The sequence below is a fragment of the Lynx canadensis genome, chromosome B3 (genome assembly GCF_007474595.2).
Source record: "Lynx canadensis isolate LIC74 chromosome B3, mLynCan4.pri.v2, whole genome shotgun sequence".
NCBI lineage: Eukaryota > Metazoa > Chordata > Mammalia > Carnivora > Felidae > Lynx > Lynx canadensis.
In genome coordinates, this window is record NC_044308.2 from 12,873,823 (window position 1) to 12,895,865 (window position 22,043).

Sequence of the window (22,043 nt, forward strand, 5' to 3'; positions counted from 1 at the left end):
TGCTGTGGTTTACACTCTCTAATTCTGATATAAAAGGACTCTGGCACCCCGAGAAATAAGCCCAGATCTGACAGTTCTCTATCACGTAAAGTGTAAAGGCAGTGTGGCCTGGGCCACGTTCTCATGAGGGACTTAAGGGCCCGGGAGCGTTGAGTTGAATACGTTTCAGAAGCTGCCCTTCGGTGCGGCTGTTTCAGTTGAGACTCATTTCCGATTGTCTGACTGACGAACCGGGCGAGTGATCAGATCTTATGGTGGATCTATTTTGGCTCCTCCTGATATGCGGTGGCCCACCTGTTCCATGCGCTCTCCAAACAAATTCATGCTCTACCTAAACTGCAGAGGTAGATATGATAGAAAAAAATGCCATAACCCTCAGTATCTGTAACAGGCAAATTTTAAGTCGTTCATTAATTCAGCAAACATTCAGTTTTTGAGTAATTCTAACTTGTGTTTTGGAGAATATATATATGTATATGGATCGAAATGTTAAATAACTCTAACTGAATCGGATAATGATGAGCAGATAGTGTCTATGCTGGAAATATTTTAAAACTCTAAAATGTGCTTTGTATATACATATATATTATATATATGTGTGTGTATATATATATAATATATATATATGTTTATTTATTTTTGAGACAGAGAGAGAGAGGGACACACAGAATCTAAAGCAGGCTCCAGGCTCCGAGCTGTCAGCACAGAGCCCGATGCGGGGCTCGAACCCGCGAACCGTGAGATTATGACCTGAGCCAAAGTCGGACGCTCAACCAACTGAGCCACCCAGGCGCCCCAGAGAATGTATTTTAACATTTATTTAGATCTGTGTTTTTCCCTTTATTTAATATCTACTGAATAATGCTTAATTAACACGTCTTGGGCTGTGCATTTATAATACATTAAATCATTAATTCTCTGAAAACCTCATGTGGCAGGCTTTATTATTATTGTTATTGTTATCATTATTATTACTGCTATGGACAAATGAGGAAACGGAGGTACGGGAAGGATCCTGTTGCTGGTAATTAGTCGGGGCTGGATTTGAATGAGGCAGTCTGATGTCAGAGCCTGGGGTCCTGAGAGGAAGTTATACTTCCATAGTGCGTACCTGTTACATAGACATCATGCCGAAAGCAATGACCAGGATGTGTTTTGTGCAGCCACTGGTCTCAGTGCCATAGGGTGTGGACGGGTGAGACGCAGAGTTGAAGACTGGCCCATCTTGGCTGATGCCTGTGGAATGAATGCACAAGACCCCAAATACCTTTTTTTCTTCATCGAGGTATATTTGGCACAGAATGTTGTATTAGTGTGCAGGGTGGTGATGCGACCAGCCTGTATGGGATGCCACCTTCCGTCACCGTACAATGCTGTCACAATAGCATTGGCTGTATTCCCTATGCCGTACCCTTCATCCCCAGGACTTCCTCGTTCTACCCCTGGAAGCCGCGACCTCACGCTCCCCTTTACCCATGTTGCCCATCCCCCACGCCCCCCCCCCTGGCAGCCACCGGGTTGACCTCTGTGCTCACACAAGCCCTGAAACACGAAGTGCTGAAAAGAAGGAAAAGAAAACGCAGAGCGGGAGGGATGGACTTAAGTTTAGGAAGACTTTAGGAAGTGGGGCGTTTGAGCTGGCCTTACAAGGAGGCTGGTGTTGATAATGTGCTAAGTGCATTTCAACCTGTTAAATAAAAAGCCTGTTCTGAAGTCACTGTATCTTTGAATCAGGGTGAATGGGCCGACTGACTATGGGCTCATTTAAAAAAAATCCACGTTCTAAAATCAGTATATCTGTTAATGGTGGCAGAATTGTGCAAATCATGTACATATGTTTAGATACACAGAATCCAGGCCAGCGGGTCACTCTTCCATATTTTTCATTTTTGTTCAGGTCCTCAAATCAGATAGTTGCTTTTTGAATGGCTATATAGATAGGGAAAACTTTTTACTCATTAAAAACAGAAAATTGCCATTAGCATGGATTATAATCTGAAGACTTCTAATCTGTGCCCATTTTTACATTATTCCAAGCATCTTCTAATCAATAACATAGTAAATATGCATTAGAAAACAAAGCACATTTTAGAGTTTTAAAATATTTCCAGCATAGACACTATCTGCTCATCATTATCCGATTCAGTTAGAGTTGTTTAACATTTCGATCCATAATCAAGTGATTCGCAATGGGTCCTGAAAATCAAGCTGGGTTCTTCTCCTCCAGGAGCATTTCTTTTTCTTCAGACCTATGGTTAGCATTTCAGAATTATGGAACGGGCCCATGTAGGAAGGAAGACTTAGAAAATCCACTTCCTGCAAAATAGGAAAAGCATCTATCTATTTATTGTTAATTCCTAATATCTAAGAGAAGATCGTCTGTCGTTTGAGGAGGGTCCTACGTTTTGATACAAATTTGAGACCTCTTGGGCAAGCCATCCCAACAGATGCAGTGGAATTCATGATCAGGAAACATAGGCTTTGTGCAGCCCGTGACAGTCTCTGTGAATGCATGTGCACGGGAACGAGCTGCACCAGCAACGGCTTCACTTAATTAGTTTTATGGGACAAATTTTCTGTAATTGCTTGTACCAAATAAATGCCCATACACATCTTCATTTGCATTTCCAATTAAGTATTTGCCTGTTTCACCTATGATGGGTTTTGTGGATTGTAATGGCCACAGTTACACAATCATATTTTTTTTCAAGTTAATGCTGAAATGTTGGCCGTTAAGATAAAGAATATTTATTTTTTAGAGTTGATTAATTTTGAGAGAGAGAGAAAGAGAATGAGTGCAAGTGTAGGAGGACAGAGAGAGAAGGGGGAGAGAGAGAGAGAGAGAGAGAGAGAGAGAGAGAGAGAATCCCAGGCAGGCTCTGCAGTGTCAGTGTAGGGGCTCAAACTCATGAACCATGAGATCATGACCTGAGCGGAAGTCGGATGCTTAACTGACTGAGCCACCAGGCACCCCAATAGTATTTCTATTTTACTTTACATTAATGTATATGGATGTCTAGCCCGCCTGAAAATTTTAGCGGGGCTAAAATGGCTGAAACACAAACACTCAACTCTCCACCCTGATATGTCCTTTGAAATAAATTTTTTCAAAAGATAAAATAAGGCAAGTTTGTCTTATTGCCCCTGGAAACTAGGAAAGGATACCTTTTTTTTTTTTTTTTTTTTTTTTTATTTTAATTTTTTTTTTTTTTTTCAACGTTTATTTATTTTTGGGACAGAGAGAGACAGAGCATGAACGGGGGAGGGGCAGAGAGAGAGGGAGACACAGAATCGGAAGCAGGCTCCAGGCTCTGAGCCATCAGCCCAGAGCCCGACGCGGGGCTCGAACTCACGGACCGCGAGATCGTGACCTGGCTGAAGTCGGACGCTTAACCAACTGCGCCACCCAGGCGCCCCCGGAAAGGATACCTTTAATGTGCTGGAATCCTCGTGAACCATTATGTAGTATATAAGGTGGGTGGTATTTGATGAGGACGGACAAGCTAAGGGAGAAAGAATAATGCCTTGTGGGATTCCTCTGATGTCTTGGAACAAGAGTATAGCAAGTATAAATCTGAGCATACTATACGTGATGATAAATGCTGAATGGGTTAAACTTTTCTTTAAATGGAAAAACCTGTTACAATGAGTAAATGCATACAGTTTAGCTACTGCGTCTTTGAGACGGGCCACATGTGGTAAAACAGAAGTGGGTGAGCAAAAGTGTAACACGTACATGTAAATAAGTGGTAACTCAGAAACATACAGAGGAGATTATTTTATGGGTCCCCAAACGATTTCATTACCAATAAACATAAGGCAGACATGAATTGTTATGTGAATAATTTCCCACAGAAGTATGTATGTATGTTAAAAAATATTTGAACTGTAAGAAAAAAAAATTACCAACTGAGAAACACAAAATGATTATATCATCTGTGCAGTTTTAAAAATATCAGACACAAAAAAATAAATAAGGCTGTAATGTGATGTGTTTTGAAGGCCCAGATGTTTGAAATTCCAAGTTCCACAAAGCCAATGCTAATAGCTAAAGTTCCTGCACACCATCCCAAAGCTACTAAATTTCTAAGGCTGAGACCCTGGAAACTATTTTTTTTTTTTTTTTAGCAAGTTCTTAGATGAGTTTTAGGCATTCTGAAACAGTGATTCTCAAATTTTAGGGAATAAGCAATAAGCTTAATCTAATATATATGCATAGACACACACATAAATATATAAATATTCTGCTCAAATACCTATTTATTGTGTTTAAATATTGGTCATGTTGTGGGCTCACAACTGCCTCAGTAGATTCCAAAAAGGAAGAAATGATATGGTGGTCACGGTGTTGGGCAGATATATTAATAGCAAAAATGAAACAAGCAATCAAAACATTTGGTGGGAAAAAAAAATCCCAAGTAGCTAAGGTAGATAACCAAAAGTACAGGTTACAGACTTTTTAGAAATTAGCAATGAAATCCTCTACATACAAACTGTGGATAAGGGCCAAAAGTATTACTCAGAGGAAATCCTTACCTTAAATGTTTTCGTAATTAAACAACAAAGGTTGAAAATCAATTAAGCATCATAACAAAAGGTAAACTAAAATAAATAAAATTAAATAGGAGTTTGGGAAGATTAAAAAAAAGAGCAGTAATGTAGAAAATATGTAAACAGCATATTTGATAGATCCAAGTGTTCGTTTCTTCAAAATCCAATGAAATGGAGAAGCTGCTTACGAACCTAATGAAAAAAAGGAAAGCATATATTACTAAGACTAAGGAAATGAGAGATATAGGGATTGCTATGAAGAGCCTAACTAGATTTTACTGAAGAGTACGGAAGAAAACTTGAATAAATATACATACGGACATATCTTGAGGGAATTTGGATGTTGTAGAGGTGTGAGATCTCCCCAGATTACTATAAGTATTTTTTTAAAGGTTGGTTTTGCTGGTTTTTAAATTTTTTTTAACGTATTATTTTATTTTTTAAGAGACAGAGAAGGACAGAGCACGAGCAGGGGAGGGGCAGAGAGAGAGGGAGACACAGAATCCGAAGCGGGCTCCAGGCTCCGAGCTGTCAGCACAGAGCCCGATGCGGGGCTTGAACTCGTGAACTGCGAGATCACGGCCTGAGCCGAAGTCGGACGCTCAACTGACTGAGCCACCCAGACGGCCCGATTACTATAAATATAATACAGCTCCCCATTTGGAAAAATTAAGTGCAAAAAAATAGAGTGAAAAATTATGTTTAAAATATAATTAGAGAAACCTGAATATCAGGGATTGAACGCATTGTACAGTGAAATAATTTAATTATGGAAATATTGGGGAAAAAATCATCAAAGAATTCCACTCTTTTCTCCCTGTGTCCTCTAGTCTTCTCCTCCCAATAAGAAAATAACAGATTCATATTGTTTAAAGAGCAATTTTTTTTCTTTTAAACTGTAAGGGCACTGGCCATTCTTACATTACTGAAATGTATTAGGGACATAAAGGAAGGTGGAAAATTTGTGAATTTATTCCTTGATACTAGAAGAATTCTGATATTAAAAAAACAGAGTTAACAACAATAGCAAAAAAGAAATCCTACGCCTTTCATGGAAGACCAGTGAGACTTAGCACATTAGGAAACATAATTGTGTAATTTATATTATTAATATATTAACGGAGAAAAAAAAAACTTCAATAGATGCCAAAGGAGCACTTGATAAAATTTAACATCTGTTCTTGATTTATGAAAAAAAAGTTTAATAAATAAGTAATTGATTTGATGTATCAGAAGTATCACAAACATCAGACTTATTATTGTGAGACCAGAGATGTTCTGAATTAATGAACTTCTATACTGACAAAATTAACATCAAGTTTTTTACGTCAGATCCAGCCAATGTAAAAATATAAGAAAAATTATATTTTAATGAAGGAAACCATATTATCTATCTGATAATATCACATTATATATAAATAAGTATAAAGAAAATTAGTAAGTAGCATTTTGGAATAAACAAAGGTCAGTAAAGGTATAACCAGGATCAAAATTAAGAAAAAAAAAAAAAGAGTAGCTTTACCCAATAGGAAAACATTTTAAAAACTTAAAGCACCAAAGGGTTTAATAGCAGGAAACAAAACAAAACAAAACAAAACAAAAAAAAAACCAATTATAATCCTTAAGACCTATGTGAGAAAGTTCTAGAACTGTACTAAAAGACATGAAAAAAGACAAAACAATTGGAGATCACTGTATATATAATAAACCTGAAAGATGAAGTCACTGAGGAAAGGGATAAACGAAGTGATCACCATATAATTGATTCTGGGAAAGTCAGTTGCTTACTCATCAGGGAAAAATGCATCCGTGTGTTACACTGAACACAATAACTATTTTACCATGAATTAAAGGTCAAATACTTGGAATAAACTCCGTAAATAAAACGGCTAATAAAACGGGGAAGTCTTCTGTAAGAAAACCGGGAATGCTAAAGGAAAACAAATCCTAAGAGGTCAATATGGTGAAACAAATGTTGCCATTGTAAATGAAAACACAAAGTGAAAACTACTTGCCGCATAGAAACAGATGGATGATGTCACTAACATAGAACGCGATCGTTTTTTCATCTATGGGGAAGGGACGGTCAGTCTAGGGGAAAAGTTGATTCAAACAGGTGCAAATCCAAACAGCTAATAGGCACCCTGGGTTGGCACCCAGTCTTGTCCCCCTAATTGGCTGCGTGATCTTTGACAAGGCACTGAACCTCTCCGTCTCCATGTTCTCCGAGATGACATGAAGGTGATTCTGCCTGCCTCGGAGGTCTGTGATGGGGATTTCAGTGGTTTGGTGAATATATAGTGAGTACAGGAGCACACTGTATGTGCTTCCAAGTATAATCAATCATCTTCATCGCCCTTGTTTTCGTAATGTAAATGATCAAATTAGGTTAGCAGTGGGATTAACAAATATGGTAAAGATTTTTCATTTCCAGGGGTTCTTAAGAGTAGAAAAAGGACTCTCTCAAACGCTGTGGGACAGAACCATCACTTCGTACAAGCCTGGTAGAAGGCACTTAGACAAAATGGATTAAAATTTAATACACACAACCTCTGAGCATCTATATTCTAGGTATTTATACCCATGGCCACACAGATGCTAAATGCCAGAAAGGGGAATTGAATCTAAATCTAGCTTCACAGCTTAGCACTGTCCACTGTTAATAAACATATGAAAGGAAATGTTCAGGCTCATTAGTTGTTAAAAAAAAGAAAAAAAAAACACCCACATATTAAAACAACCTGAGGACATTTTATTCCTCTGAAATTGCTGTATATTAAATAAAAATTCCTGCAGTTGGCCACGTTGCAAGGAAATAGAGATAGGTTTATTCACTGAGGCTAGGAGTATAAATTAATACAGAATCTGAGAAGGGCTAATTGACAATACTTGGCCAAAACCACAAAAAATAGGTATGTGCTATGACTCAGCGGTTCCACTTCTAGGAATTTGTTTTTGGGAATGCATCATGGATGCACAAAGGTGGCTATGTGTAAAATCATCACGGTGTTTAAAGTGAAAAATTGGAAACGGTCTGGGGCGCCTGGGTGGCTCAGTCGGTTACGCGTCCGACTTCAGCCCAGGTCATGATGTCACGGTTCGTGGGTTCAAGCCCTGCATGGGGGCTCTGTGCTGACAGCTCAGAGCCTGGAGCTGCTTCATATTCTGTGTCTCCCTCTTTCTCTGCCCCTCCCCCACTCGCACTCTGTCTCTCTGTCTCTCAAAAATAAATAAACATTAAAAAAAATTGGAAAGTCTTTGCAATTTACAATGAAGGGTTGGTTAAGTTAATTATAGATGATCCATAAGGTGCAATACTATCCTAAATTATGTAGAAGAATTGACTATTACATCAGGGAATGATTCCCATACCTTTTTCCTTTTTTTTTTTATTTAAGAGACAAGTGATTTAGGGGCGCCTGGGTGGCTTGATCGGTTAAGCGTCCGACTTCGGCTCAGGTCATGATCTCATGGTCCGTGAGTTCAAGCCCCGCGTCGGGCCCTGTGCTGACAGCTCAGAGCCTGGAGCCTGTTTCAGATTCTGTGTCTCCCTCTCTCTCTGCCCCTCCCCTGTTCATGCTCTGTTAAACGTTAAAAAAAATTAAAAAAAAAAAGAGAAGTGATTTAAAAATATACAAATTAATATAAGACAAAAAAAATAGATGGAAATTTTTAATAAGCAGTTTCTGTGTCCTTGTCCTTGTTCTTTATTGCCTTCTGCCCATTATTTCATAACAACCTCTGAGATCTGGATAATTTTGCATTCCCATTTTACAGATTAGGAAACTTGAAAACAGAGGAGTTTTGTAACTTGTCCAGAGTTATTCAGCCAGTCTGAGGCAAGGTCAGAATTTAATCTCCATACATCTGCCTCTGAAGTTTTACATTTTATCCAATACACTAAGATCCCGTTTTCATAAGATGAGTAAATACAACTGTCTAGTGAAAACTAGAGATGTTAAAAAAAAAATAAATATAAACATGATGTTTTCTTCTTTTAAACCATTTTTATAAATTTTACACAATTCTTATAATTAATGTATGTTACTTTTATAAGATAGCTTCTATGTTATTTTTTGAAATGCTTATTTATTTATTTTGAGAGAGAGAGAGGAGGAGGAGGAGGAGGGGCAGAGGGAGAGGGAGAGAGAGAATCCCAAGCAGGCTCCATGCTGTTAGCACAGAGCCCCACACGGGGCTCAATCCCACGAACCATGAGAGCGTGACCTGAGTCGAAATCCAGAGTGAGACGCTCAACCAACTGAGCCACCCAGGCGCCCCTGTATCGTTCCTTTTCTTAAACCAACTGTTAGTTTTATTCATGCATATTGATTACGACTAACTTTTCTATTGAATTCGTTGATAACTGGTCACATCAAGGAAGTTTATAGTAAAGCATAATTCTTTAAAGAGAGTTCCAGGTGAGAAAAGGATTTTGGTCCCTGTTCCACATACCAACTTCTGTTATATGCTGGTTAAAAAATGTTTTCTAAAAAATGAATGTAGTATCTTTTTGACTAAAAATTTGGTTTTGTCACCCAACTTTTAAAGAGTTACTCGTATTTACTGTGCTAATGCTTGTTTAAGAAGATTTAATTTAACTCTTTTAAATAAAAAAATATATATATTGAATAGTTTAAAGATGATTTCAGGTCAGATTAAAATCTAAACCAGACTGGGGGCGCCTGGGTGGCTCAGTCGGTTAAGCGTCCAACTTCGGCTCAGGTTCGAGCCCCACGTCGGCCTCTGTGCTGACAGCTCAGAGCCTGGAGCCTGCTTTGGATTCTGTCTCTTTCTCTCTCTGCCCCTTCCCACTTGTACTGTCTCGCTGTCCCTCAAAAATAAATTAATGTAAAAAAAAAAAAAAATCTAAACCAGACTATGTTCTCTGTAACTTGTCCTCTGGCTCCAAAATCCTGAATCATTACTCAGAAACACACTTCCTGTACTCTTATATTCACTGGCTGATTTAACCAGGAATTAACTCTTAGCACGATCTTTTTTTCTTTTTATTTATTTTTTAATGTTTTTATTTCTTTTTGAGACAGAGAGAGAGCACGTGAGCAGGGGAGGTGCAGAGAGAGAGGGAGACACAAAATCCAAAGCAGGCTCCAGGCTCTGGGCTGTCAGCACAGAGCCCGATGCAGGGCTTGAACCCACGGACCGCGAGATCATGACCCAAGCCAAAGTTGGACACTCAACTGACTGAGCCACCCAGGCGCCCCAGCATGAGCTTGATAAAACCTTTCTGATAGATCATGTGTTTTTTTTTTCTTTTCTTTTTTTTTTTTAATAAAAGGACATGAACATGTCCATTTCCCTGATTGTTGAAGTCATATTTCTAATTATATTAAATCCATATTGGGAAGCCTGGGCGGCTCAGTCAGTTAAGCGTCCGACTTTGGCTCAGGTCATGATCTCATGGTTCGTAGGTTCAGGCCCCATGTTGGGCTCTGTGCTGACAGCTCGGAGCCTGGAACCTGCTTCAGATTCTGTGTCTCCCTCTCTCTCTGCCCCTCCCTTGCTCCCACCCTCTCTCTCTCTCTCTTTCTCTCAAAAGTAAATAAACATTAAAAAAAAAAAAAAGATTAAATCCATATTACTGTTCTGTAGAGATGCCTTCCCCAAATTATTGCCTAATATCTGTGCTTTTTACCTACGAAAAGGTGAGTATGCAAAATGTGTATAAGTCATTTGGAAGAATTGTCTCATAACAGGTTAAAGACACGATCTGTTATTTTACCCAAAGACCCTTATCTTCCAGTGACATTAAATCATCTCAGATGTCAACCCAGGAAGACTCTCCACATGAATTTAGAGACCTCCTTTTGTCATAAAACGAAAACTGTATCATCCTTTTTTGCCTTGATAGACAGACATCTAAAAATTAAGTTTAGATCTTAATTTAAGTGACTGTCTCATACCTAGAGACAAAAGCATATGTAGATTCTCTGCTCTAAGTTTACTTTTGGCTGCGTTTTAATTGTTCTACCATTTAATAAAGGTTTTAGAATTATAAACTGACAGAAATGATTTTCTGAGTTCTAAGTATAAATGATAAACATAATTCTCGACAGGAAAAATATGGCTAGCTTCCCTTTCCTGTTGTAAAGATGCTTTCATACAGCAGTTTGGCAAGTTGAGATGTTCTAGAACTTTTTGTCCTGTGTTCTTGTGTTGGAAGTTAGATTATATATTAAGACTGTGAAAAATCAAAATATTTAAAAAATAGTCCCTTTGGTTACTATTTCAGTGTTTAATTATGATACTAAGTATTCAACTACATTGACCTGCTGTTAACTTAAAACATATCCCAATTCAAAATAGGATATTTCCTCTTTCCCTTAGTCTTTCTCTTTTCCCAAAAGATACTCCTTATAGCAGACAGACTGAAAAATTGGAATCAACCAAGTGTTCATCAGTAGGAGAATTAATAGGTTCATATCCGAATATTAATATAGCAGTTTAAAGAAATGAGGCAGATCTGTATATGTACAAATTATCAAGTCATATCGTAGATGCACAGTGAAGTTGAAAAATGCTATTTCCCACAGGCAAAAAAAAATTTACTGACTTTTTTAAAGGATGTATTTATGAATAATAAATCCTCAATACAAATTTAGGAAGGCTACATGCCAAATTCCTATCTAATTTCCATCCGGGGAAAGGAATTGTGGTATTTGTAGAAATTCAAAGGGGCTTTTTTTTTTCTGTGATTTTTCAAACGTTTTACAAATGTATAAACTTGCAGTTGACATATTGTAAAATAATATTATGTGAAAGTGCCCAACATGAATAGCTTTAATTATATCTCTAGCTTTAATAACTGATTTAATGTCCTGGGGTGGATTCTGTGTTTTTGCTGACACAATACTAGGACATTGAAAAAGAGGAAAAGATCATTTACCAAAAAGCCAAAACCAAATAAAATTACTATAATATATATATATTTTTTTCTACTGATACCTCAGGTTCTTCTGTTGACCTTTCCTAACCCTTAAGAAATCATGGAAATTTTAAGATAACAGGACGATGACGGTGGGTTGAGGGACAGCTAAATTGGACTGAAGTCAGGTTGGCAAGTTGTCATGCTGTTTTTGTATTTATTTCTTTCAACTTTAACACCCACAATTTATTAAGTGAGACTGTGGATAAAAGAGGAAGCTCAGAATCCTGTTTGGACACCGTTTAGGAAGGAAATCAGGTCTTTATGGGGCACCCCCTTCCTCTTAGCCACTGGCCAGGAAAACCATCTTTCTGTTTAAAACCTATTCAATCCGAGAGGTGGAGTGACTTTGGGAAGGAAGGTGACCTCTCCCTTGTAAAGTGGAATGGCTGTGTTTCCCCCCATGACTTATTCATCTCATTTCCACCACTGTTTATAAGAACACTTGTGCTGAATGCTTATAGTGACAGCAATAGTCAGTTAAAATATGGCTCAAATTCTATGCCCTCAAATTCCCTTCGTTAATTCGAATCTTTGCTCATTACAATCGCAAATGGAGCTTTTGGGTAGTTCGAGCTTTGCTGATGTCCTTTTGGGGTGAACAGGTATGCTTCTCACAAGCCAAGAGTTTAATCAGTGCCCATACTGCTGTGTATAACAAAAGTATGGCTGGCCCCAAATCTGGAAAGATCTGGTCTTGAAGGGTCCGAGGTCATTTCCAAAATGGAGGTATTTCTCTTAGATGCCTTACATGCCGGGGTCCAATGGCAGATTAGGGTATAAAGGTGACGTGACCTGCTGACTGAGGGAGGAGATCAGAGGAACTCGTGTATTTTGAAAACTTTTCAGCGTTTTGTGTGTTGAAAATATTTGTGGATTTTGACCTCAGCTTCAGTGATGCTCACGTATTTAATTTGCATTGCTTCATGGCTGTGAAACACCGATCATCTTATTAAAATCAGTCCCTTTATTCATTTCTCAAAAAAGATTTTCATAACTGCTTTGTTCGGAGAGAATTTTAGACTTACAGAAAAGTTGCAAAGATGATCCAGAGTTCCTATATACCCCTCACCTCGTTTCCCTTGAAGTTAAACTTTTCACATTGCCATGGTACATTTGTCAAAACTAAAAAAAGAAACCAGACATTGTGTTTGACTGTTAGCTAAACTCTGGTCTTTATTTGGATTTTACCAGTGTTTCCACTAAGGCCCTTTTTCTGTGCTGGGATCCAACCCAGGGTACCACATTGCATTTAATCATCTTATCTCCTTCTGTCCTCTCATTTGTGACAGTTTCTGAGTCTTCCTTTTTCCCATGACCTTGGCAATCTTGAGAAGTACTGGCCAGGAATTTTGTAGGATACTTATCATTTTTAATAAATAAAAATGTATAACTGCTGGGAGTTTTGAAAGAAAGCCCACATCGACCTATGAATAATTTGTATGACTAATTTTTCCACTAATAACCCAGTTTCAGCCTGGTGGCTGTTACTTTATCTTCTTATCAGTTATAACAGCACTCTCGAATTTAAAGTTGATGCATGATGAATTTCAGATTTGTTGCCTGTCTGCTTCATGTGTGGGTGCCTTGTACAGTCTCAACTTTACCAGTTCAGTTTAACCCCCCTAGAAAGTTTGTATTTTATCTATTGTTTGTGACAGATTCGAGATGGACGACCAAATTGCTACATATTGAAGAATAAAGATTTAGAACAAGCTTTTAAAGGAGCTATTTACTTGGAGATGGACCTCATATATAATCCGGTAAGCCAAGCTGGGCCATACATCCCAGCTTCTCTGTACCTAGCCTGGCGAGACTCAAATCTGCGTAAAATGTTTCTGAAATGTTGCAGCTAGAGAGAGAGAGAGAACAGGGTTTTAAAACTCAGGTATAAAATCAGTTCGGGACAATCCGGTTTTCAGCTCGTATTAATCCTGTTGAGCCAGTAGAATTGATGGTGTTTAATTCTCAATACATCTAAATGTCAAAGAAAAAGAAAAAAGCAAAAATTGAAGGAGAAATTCGTGTTTTATCTTTATCACCTGTAATGTTCTCTAAGGCAACGATTGGGGGTCAGACAGGTATTTTCAAGCCTCTGACATGTTATTTAGTTGTTAAAGTAGATGTCCTGCGAGCCAACACTATCAAGACAAGTAATTACCCGTTTGGAAAGTACAGTTAAGGGAGGAATTTTTAAAGCGTACCTTAAACCTTTAGTTCAATATAAAATATGTAAATATTCCTTTGCCAATCTTTAGGTGTGGGCATAAAAATCTGTTTAAAAAATTTTTTTTAATGTTTATTTATTTTTTGAGAGAGAGAGACAGAGTGTGAGTAGGGGAGGGGCAGAGAGAGGGGGAGACACAGAATCGGAAGCAGGCTCCAGGCTGTGAGCTGTAGCCCAGAGTCTGACGCGGGGCTCGAACTCACGGACCCTGAGATCATGACCTGAGCCGAAGTCGGATGCTTCACCAACTGAGCCACCCAGGCGCCCCCAAAATCTGTTTTTTTTTTATAGCATGGATCATGTTTAGTTCTATAACATATTCCTTGCAGCAATATACTCATAACATCTATAATAATACCTAGTTTCTGGTTTTTTACAAGTGGAGATCTACTTGAAAGATACTCAAACGATCTGAATATAGAATTTTCCAGACTGTTTTTTTTCCATCAAACCATTACCTCAATAACAATATCTTTTTAGTGACTGACCTCGTTATCAAGGCTTTCTAGAGCAACATACATTTCAAGTCTTCGGGTCCATGCTTGGATTTCAATGGTTTCTATGATAATTGATTAAAAATATGGAATTATGATAATGGGCAGAACTGGCATAAACAAGTTCAGAAGTCAGCGCAGTTGATTCTTCGTAGACCTACAATTCGATGGTTGTGAGCAGATTCCTATGCATGCAGAGAAATGGCCTACTTAGCTGTGACCATGCATATGCCATGGTGTCCGCAGTAGGTTCTAGAAAGGAAAAGGAGAGCACAGGTTAATCCAGTTAGTGGTATACACGAATGTAGGATAATGGAGCTTTTACAGTAATTATAAGAATGGCGGCCATTTAGTGGCCACCTACAAGGGCCCAGGCTCTGACATTATTTCATTTAATCCTCGCGCTAAACCTGGTAAATAGGTGTCATTAATGCCATTTTATGATGAGCAATGGAATTAAATAAGAGAGCTGATTTACTAGTAAATGAGTGAGTCAGCATCCAGCTGCAGATCTTTCTGTCTCTCCAATTATTCCCGTGCTGCCCTGTTTCTTGTTTAGTGTAGCTCAGAAATTACTCATAAAATCAAGGACGGAGACGTTTTTATGTTTTTATTCTCCACAATGCTAGAACTCTGGGTACAGTCTTCAGTCTGGAAGTGGTTGGTGTTACTTCCTCTTTTCCCCCGTTGATTTGCCTTCAAGGAAACTCCTAAGTGCATCTTGTGCCACAGATGACCCTTCATTTCCTGTTTTCTTCTGACAAGCACTTGAGTATAGACTACGCACAGGGGCGCCTGGGTGGCTCAGTGAGTGCAGCATCCGACGGTGGCTCAGGGTCGTGATCTCACAGTTTGTGAGTTCGAGCCCCTCTTCGGGCTCTGTGCTGACAGCTCAGAGCCTGGAGCCTGCTTCCCATTCTGTGTCTCCCTCTCTCTCTGCCCCTCCCCTGTTTGCACTCTGTTTCTCTCTGTCTCTCAAAAATAAATGAAACATAAAAAAAAAATTTTTTAAATGTATAGATTATGCACAAAGGTGAAACCTGAGTTTTAGGGAGGAAAGCTTTACGAAAAATACATGCCAGTTATATGATTTTCCAGTTGTCCATCTGATGAAGATGGACTTGAATTTTATTCCTTGAGACTTCCCTAGAGTATGGTGATTGGGACAAACCGTTTCACCTCTCTCAGCCTCAGTTTATTCCCCATAAGATGGGTCTCAGAGGATACATCTCCTTATTTTTCCATATACTTGGGAGGAAATGAGATTCTCGGTGGAAAGATGTTTCTATAAGCTGGAGACTGGTTTTCACAGACCAAGTATTCCTGGTAAAAATACAGTTTTAAAACCCTGAGAAGGAAGTCTTGCTTTTTAGAGACTAGTCCAAGAACTTCATGAACCCACTCTGGGCCGTGGTTAAAACACCTCTGGTGATTTTCAGAGTGGATACAGCTCACTCCAGAGTCTCCTGGATCCTGTCTCACCTGCCCAAGTGACTAGCTGGTGAAATGAGATCCCCGGAAACACGTGCGGAGCCCAGAGATTAGTCTCCATTTCTCTGCTCCCTGCCGGGGACCTTGGGATCAGAAGATACTGGTTTCCACGTTCTTCCCAGTCATTAACGAGAAAAAGAAGAGAATGAAGTCCATTTAAATGCTGCCCTTTCCTCTTTCTCAACAATGATGTCTTTCTAGGTCAAGGCGAGTATTAGGACCTTTACTCCCAGAGAAAAGCGCTTTGTTGAAGATAGCCGCAAGCTGTCCAAGAAGGTAGGTGGGTACAGTCAACTGGCTTGTGAGTACACTTAGCACCGGAAGTGCTTATTAGTCATTACTTAGCGGCTCGCCCCACCTCCCTCCTCCCCTCCCTTCCGTCCTTCCTTCCTCCCACCCTCCTCTTCCTCCCCTTCCTCCTCTTCCTCCCCTTCCTCCTCCTCCTTCTCCATGTCTCCCTCTTCTCTCTCTCTCTCTCTGTCTCTCTCTCTCTCTTCCTCCACCCCAGCATCTCTCTCCAGCCCCGCTCCTCCCTTGTCCTCCCATCTGTCCCAAAGCAAGTCAGCACAACAAGAAGGGAAAGACTGGAAACCTATGTTGGATGAAGCAGAAGGAGTCAGCCGCCCATTGATCTCCTGGATCGTTCTATAACCTAGTGTCAGCCTCTGTAGACGTTCTCCCGAATTTACTGGACGTGCCTAGCCTCCTTCAGGTAGAGCCAGTTCCCTGTCTGCCCTTCCAAGGCTTCCGGGAGGTGCTGTGCCCAGAGAGTCCTTCAGTGGATCAGCCCAGCGGATCTTAGGGGCGTCTAGCCTGGAGGTCACCCACGGCCTGCCCTGCCACGTTCTTATTGTCTAAATATTTGGAATGTGTCGGCATTTTACCTCCTTATGAGTTAACTGCCCCCCCCCCCCCACCGCCGCCGCCTGTTTCCCTTAATTCCTCTCTCATCAGTTTAACAAAAAGTGAAGATCGTGGCCCAGTAGGGAAAGTTTTGAATTTTTTTTTTTTTTCTTTTACCGTGACCTTTATGTTTCTTTTCAGAGTCCCTCCCTGTCTTATTCCGACGACACAGTTCAGAATTTCACTCGGTACCTATTGTCCCTCTTCAGTTGTGTAACAAAGAACAAAGTGTCCCTTTTTTAAAGTGTTTATTACTTCCACCATTTCCTGAGGGGTGAGCAGCTGTGGATTACATAAAGCAGTTAAATATAAATGCATCTCCTCAGCCTTTCGTTTCCCATGTGAACTTGTGGGCACACTTGGGAAGGGCCTGGAATGTCTTTCGAAGGGAGCATCCCCATGTTTTCTTTCGGCCTGCCATAACTTGGAGTGTAATATGTGTTGGGTGTAATCTGAGTAAATGTCATTTCTCCTTCTCCTTCTCCTCCTTCTCCTTCTCCTTCTTCTTCTTCCTCTCCTCCTCCTCCTCCTCTTCCTCCTCCTCCTCCTCCTCCTTCACTACCACTGCCTCGTGCCCTATTTACTTGCAAGTTAAAACCCAAGTGGAGGTAGGTGGGGTAGCTGCTTGGCAAACAAGTTGAAATGAATCTGGGTACAACTGGGAGAAAAGACGTGTCCTTTGCCAAACAGGACCTCCACGTGGGGTGGCTTTGAGCTCTGAGAGCATCAGGGGACTGGGGGGCTGAGATCCTGGGGTATGTTAGGATCCTCCCCACGTGCTTTCGCCACTGTGTCGCCATGTTTTTACACAGTTGAAGCTTGTGTTTATGATCCGAGTGCTTGAGATCACTTACCATGTGACAGCCACAGAGCCCCTAAATTTTCTTCACAGTCTGCAAGGTTAATACCAAGATGGACCCCATTGTAGAAGACAAGAGATGTTAGGAGGTAGGAGAGCTGGGTTCTCCTCCCAGAATTGTATTTTCCTATAGGCTTTTTTTTTTTTTTCGTGGACTATGTGAGCTAGAATACTTGTACATTTAGTTTCCAAAGCAAAACCATCCATTTACTTCCAAACTAAAATAGATATTCACTCCCATGCTCTCTCTCTACCTATCCCCCTCTCTCTCTGCCTCCCCCACCATACACAAATTCACGCACACACGAAATGCCAGGCTGCTGTAGCTTTTACCAGCTCAGTTTTGTCCCGAACACTATTAAAACAGGCTCTTCTCCATCAAAAGAGCTGTAAAATGCATTGTATGTTTTTCCCTCTCTGGATGATCGTGTTAAAAAAAATTTTTTTTTAGAAGAGGTGTTAGGACTTTTGCTTTCTATTATTATTTTTTTAATTGGCAGCTATACACAATATAATTTAAATGCCCAAGCTGCCTGATCTAAAGAGAATATTTGGAGTATTTAAATCTAGTTCCATTTTCCATTTTTTTTATTAGATCTTATCAAGAGATGTAGACCGTGTGAAAAGAATCACCATGGCAATGTGGAATACAATACAGTTCCTTAAAAGCTGCTTCCAGTGGGAATCCACGTTAAGAAGTGCAGTAGCGTTTGTGGTAAGCTTCCTTTTTTATGTTCAGATGATTTGCCTCTGAGTCCCAAATCCAAATGCAGATGGGTTTTATTTTACGGACGTGAAGCAGAATAACACGCGTTCAACATAGCTGAAGTTCACACCTGTAAGGAAACCGTAAATGGTATCCGTTCATCTTTCCGAAATACACCCTAGCATGGGTGATTATACTGGAGATGTCGTTGTAAGACTGTACTTACATCAGATTTGCCATTGGAAATCCTTTAAATTACCCAAATCTTACTCCTATGCTATCAGTAAATTTAAGAGATCCAACGTTTAGACATTTTTAAATGGTTTTTATTCTCTTAAGAATGTGTCTCTGTACATGGTGGTGATTATTATATTAGCATTAACTGTATCTGTATCAGTCCCTCCGTGGTATACATTTCTCTCCCCCGGTCCCAGTGAATGCCAGTGTTTTTTTTGAAAAAGGACAGGTGAAAAATCACATGACTACATTGCTCTAATTTATGTGTTGAGTAAGTATTCACCAATTTGATCCCAAAATTTATTCATATCAAACCACTTGAGTCATAATTGATGACCTCCCATTACACGGTGACCCAGCACCACAAAAGAGAGTGACTGATGTGTGTGAGATGCACTCTTCTCTCTGATGATGCTGGCCCGTCCTTATGAGGTGTAATAAAATCACAGAATCTCAGCAGAGCAGCAAGAGATCTTAAAATCACCCGAGTTAACCACTGAGAGTCCAGGAATCTGACGAGGCCTTGAAAGTTGGTGCAGTGCCCCTCACATTACATCTCTGGACATTCTCCGCCATTTGCAAAAGGACTTGTTCTTGATGAGATTGGTCTTGTCAGACGTGGGAGGAGAAACCAAATCTCTCCACTGCTAATCTGGTGCCTTTTATATCACGCCATTAATCTGTGTAAGGTGCAAAAATCACAATAGGGCCTAATAAGGATGTGTGAGTGATTCTGAGTCATGATCATTGGTAAATCATGATCCATCTTGTCTCTGGTTTTTGTTGTTGTTGTTGTTGTTTGTTTGTTTGTTTGTTTGAATTGTCATTGGTCTCTCCTACCCCACAGGCATATCCTCATTAAAAAAAACCACACACACACTCACAAAACGACAACAAAAAAAACCTAAGATGTCTGTGGCTTCAAGGTCACTCCCACTGTTTTTCCATAAGCAAGCGTACCAGCTCCACAAGAGGCTTTTTCTTTGCCATGGAGCACATTCTGTTAGGTCTAATTAATTTTAGATTTTCATTGCTTCAAGATGTAGCAGGCCTCTCATGGCTGCGACCTTGACCTTTAATATACTTTTTCTTTGGTCTGAAGTTGCTGAAAATAATCGGCCGTAGTAAAAACATGAGTAAGAATGTTATTAATCCGTATCTGTCTTTGTCTTGGCATTTATTCATCTTCTTCCCTTTCTTACGTTCTCCTCAGCTGGGGGCTTCATGCGTTGGCTTCCTCTTCAGCCTCCCCCCCCCTTCACTCCCCACCTGAATTCTCTTCAAAAACTTTCCACGGAATGTTCTCTTGTGATTCTGGGCAAAAGAGGAAAGTCAACACAATTGGTGGCTTCTTCCAGTCAGCACCCCAGCCAGCCCATGTGAGGAGGAGAGGATTTCCTCCTTCTAGAGCTTGATTTCTGGCAGTGTGATTTTTAGAAAAACAGAGCTCCATTGCACTGGCTCATGTAGGGGTGTGACAGAAATGATTAATGGGCTGCCGGCCTGATCTGAGGAAAGATTAGAACAAATGAATAGAAATAGGTTGTCTGCTGGGGGGGGAGGGGGGGGACTTCTAAACGGGAAGGGAGCTTTGGCAGTGGGGCCCCCTGTGCCCCGTCCGGTGTGAGGGTCGTCCCTGCGGCCACCGCACCGGGGAGCACACGGCCAGGCTGGCAGCCGCAGGCGGCCACATCATCCTTTCAAGGCCCCGTGGCCCACAAAACGGAAGATAAAGGGGGCTCTCTTCTTGCTGGCTCGCCACAATGTGACTTCGCAAGAATACCTGGGTTTGGAAGACGCCGGGAGTCTCCACTGTCGGTGTGTGGCAGGGGACATTTGCCACTGGGCATCGGTGAAACCGTGCAATTATTTAGGAACGATGCGCATGCGCCTTTTCTCTGAAGAAACGATGCGCATGCGCCTTTTCTCTGAAGGTCCGCGAACGGAGGGTGCTGCCTTAAAAGCAGGCAGTCTTCAGTTTTAATTTGAAATTCCGTGTTGGAATGTTCATCCCAGGCTTGCTTGGGCCAGCCGTGGCGGATGTCAGCGATACGACAGATTCGGAGAGGTGGTATCTCCCCTCCCTAAGCCGATGAAGTGTAATCTTATTAGAGAATGTCTCGGCCGGCCCTACCGTCGTGGTCATTCCAAGACTATTTCTGCTCCTAAGGCAAGAGCGTGCAAAGACAATATTTTTAGGATAGAATTAAAAAAAAAAAAAAAAAAAAAAATATATATATATATATATATATATATATATATATATGTCTCCCTTACTATATTTTAAGATTATGGGCATCCAAGCCTTCATTTGGGGGGAAAATATTTCGTTTTTGTGGCTCTTGCCTACCTACTTAGGTTAGCCACCTGTAGAGTACGGATGGGCGATTTCAAGCTTAGGGGCCACCCTTGGCTGGGGTCCTGGGTCCTTGCCTCCGTGGACTCCATTAAGGGTTGTCTTTCTGCAAAGTGTTGGATCCTCAGGTGACCTGGGCCAGAGAGAGAGGAAGGGGAGTCCGTAATGCCAAAGCCGCACTTCTTCTCTTATATCCATCGCTGCCTCCAGATGGAGAGCACCGGACTTGTCCCTGGTGGTGCACATTGCTTCCCTCCTGTGATCTACGGAGGACAGACCTGAACCGAGGTCTCAGGCCAAGGTTTTACTAAACAATAGGATGGCGTTTGAAGGCCTTTCTGTATCCGAAACGAGGATGAGCGGTACCTGAGGGTTCGCTGCACAGGTGTGAAAGGAACCATTTTTGCTGAGCCAGTTCCTAGTGGGGCTTTTCCTTCCCCTAGAGGTCCAGGAAGTGACTCTAGCGTTGTAAGCTAAAGGCAGAACTCAAGGCATTTTTTTTCTAACTTCTGTTCTGTCAGATGACGTAAAATAGCCTGTTGACATCACGTGAGAGTCTCTGTTTTCAGATGATACAGAGCATGGACATTGTAGGATTGTGTTCGGTGTATTCTGGCTACTAATATTAAGACTCTGTGAAAGCAGGGGTACCTGGGGGGCCCAGTCGGTTAAGTGTCCCACTTCAGCTCAGGTCATGATCTCAGGGTTTGTGGGTTCGAGCCCCGCATCCGGCGCTGTGCCGACAGCTCAGAGCCTGGAGCCTGCTTCAGATTCTGTTGTCTGCCTCTCCCTCCCTGCCCCTCCCCGGCTCGCACTCTGTCTCTGTCTCTCAAAAATGAACATTAAACAAATTTTTTAAGACTTTGTGAAAGCAACGCATGCATTTTCTAAAGGTTCCTATGGGTGTGTATATGGATATATCATATCTTGTTGAAAGCAGGGTTGAAGACAAGCAGCCTATCAAGCTACAAGTCCGCATGGTGTTTGGTCACCAGTGGGTGGACAAACATTGAAGGATTTATCTTATTAGACTGTCCAGGCGTAAACCTCTCCACCATGGGATTAATCCCCTGTCCACTTACATGGGTGGCCGTCTTCTCAATACTCCGAGAGGAAAGTTGTCTTTAATTCGCTGACACCTGCCAAGCAAATGCGACTATATAATGTTTAATTCATTGTTATCGTCAGAAATTAAATTGGGGTTTTTTTTCAGAGCAAACCATTCCACACCATGCGTCTGCAGGCTCAGTTTTCTTTATTTGCTAGAATGACT

General features: G+C 40.7%; 1 protein-coding gene across 8 annotated transcripts in view; it reads left to right on the forward strand.

Annotated features, from left to right (window-relative positions):
- Positions 1-22,043, forward strand: part of MCTP2 (multiple C2 and transmembrane domain containing 2) — a 238,322-nt gene that overhangs the window by 148,451 nt on the left and 67,828 nt on the right. For all 8 annotated transcript variants that reach the window (XR_003969321.1, XR_003969322.1, XM_030317470.1 and 5 more), the window contains 3 exons: positions 13,159-13,260; positions 15,911-15,985; positions 18,067-18,186. Coding sequence is in view for 6 of the 8 variants with exons in the window: in XM_030317470.1 (XP_030173330.1) it covers positions 13,159-13,260; positions 15,911-15,985; positions 18,067-18,186 (297 nt within the window). In the remaining 2 variants the exon portion in view is untranslated. The remainder of the gene's footprint in view (positions 1-13,158; positions 13,261-15,910; positions 15,986-18,066; positions 18,187-22,043) is intronic.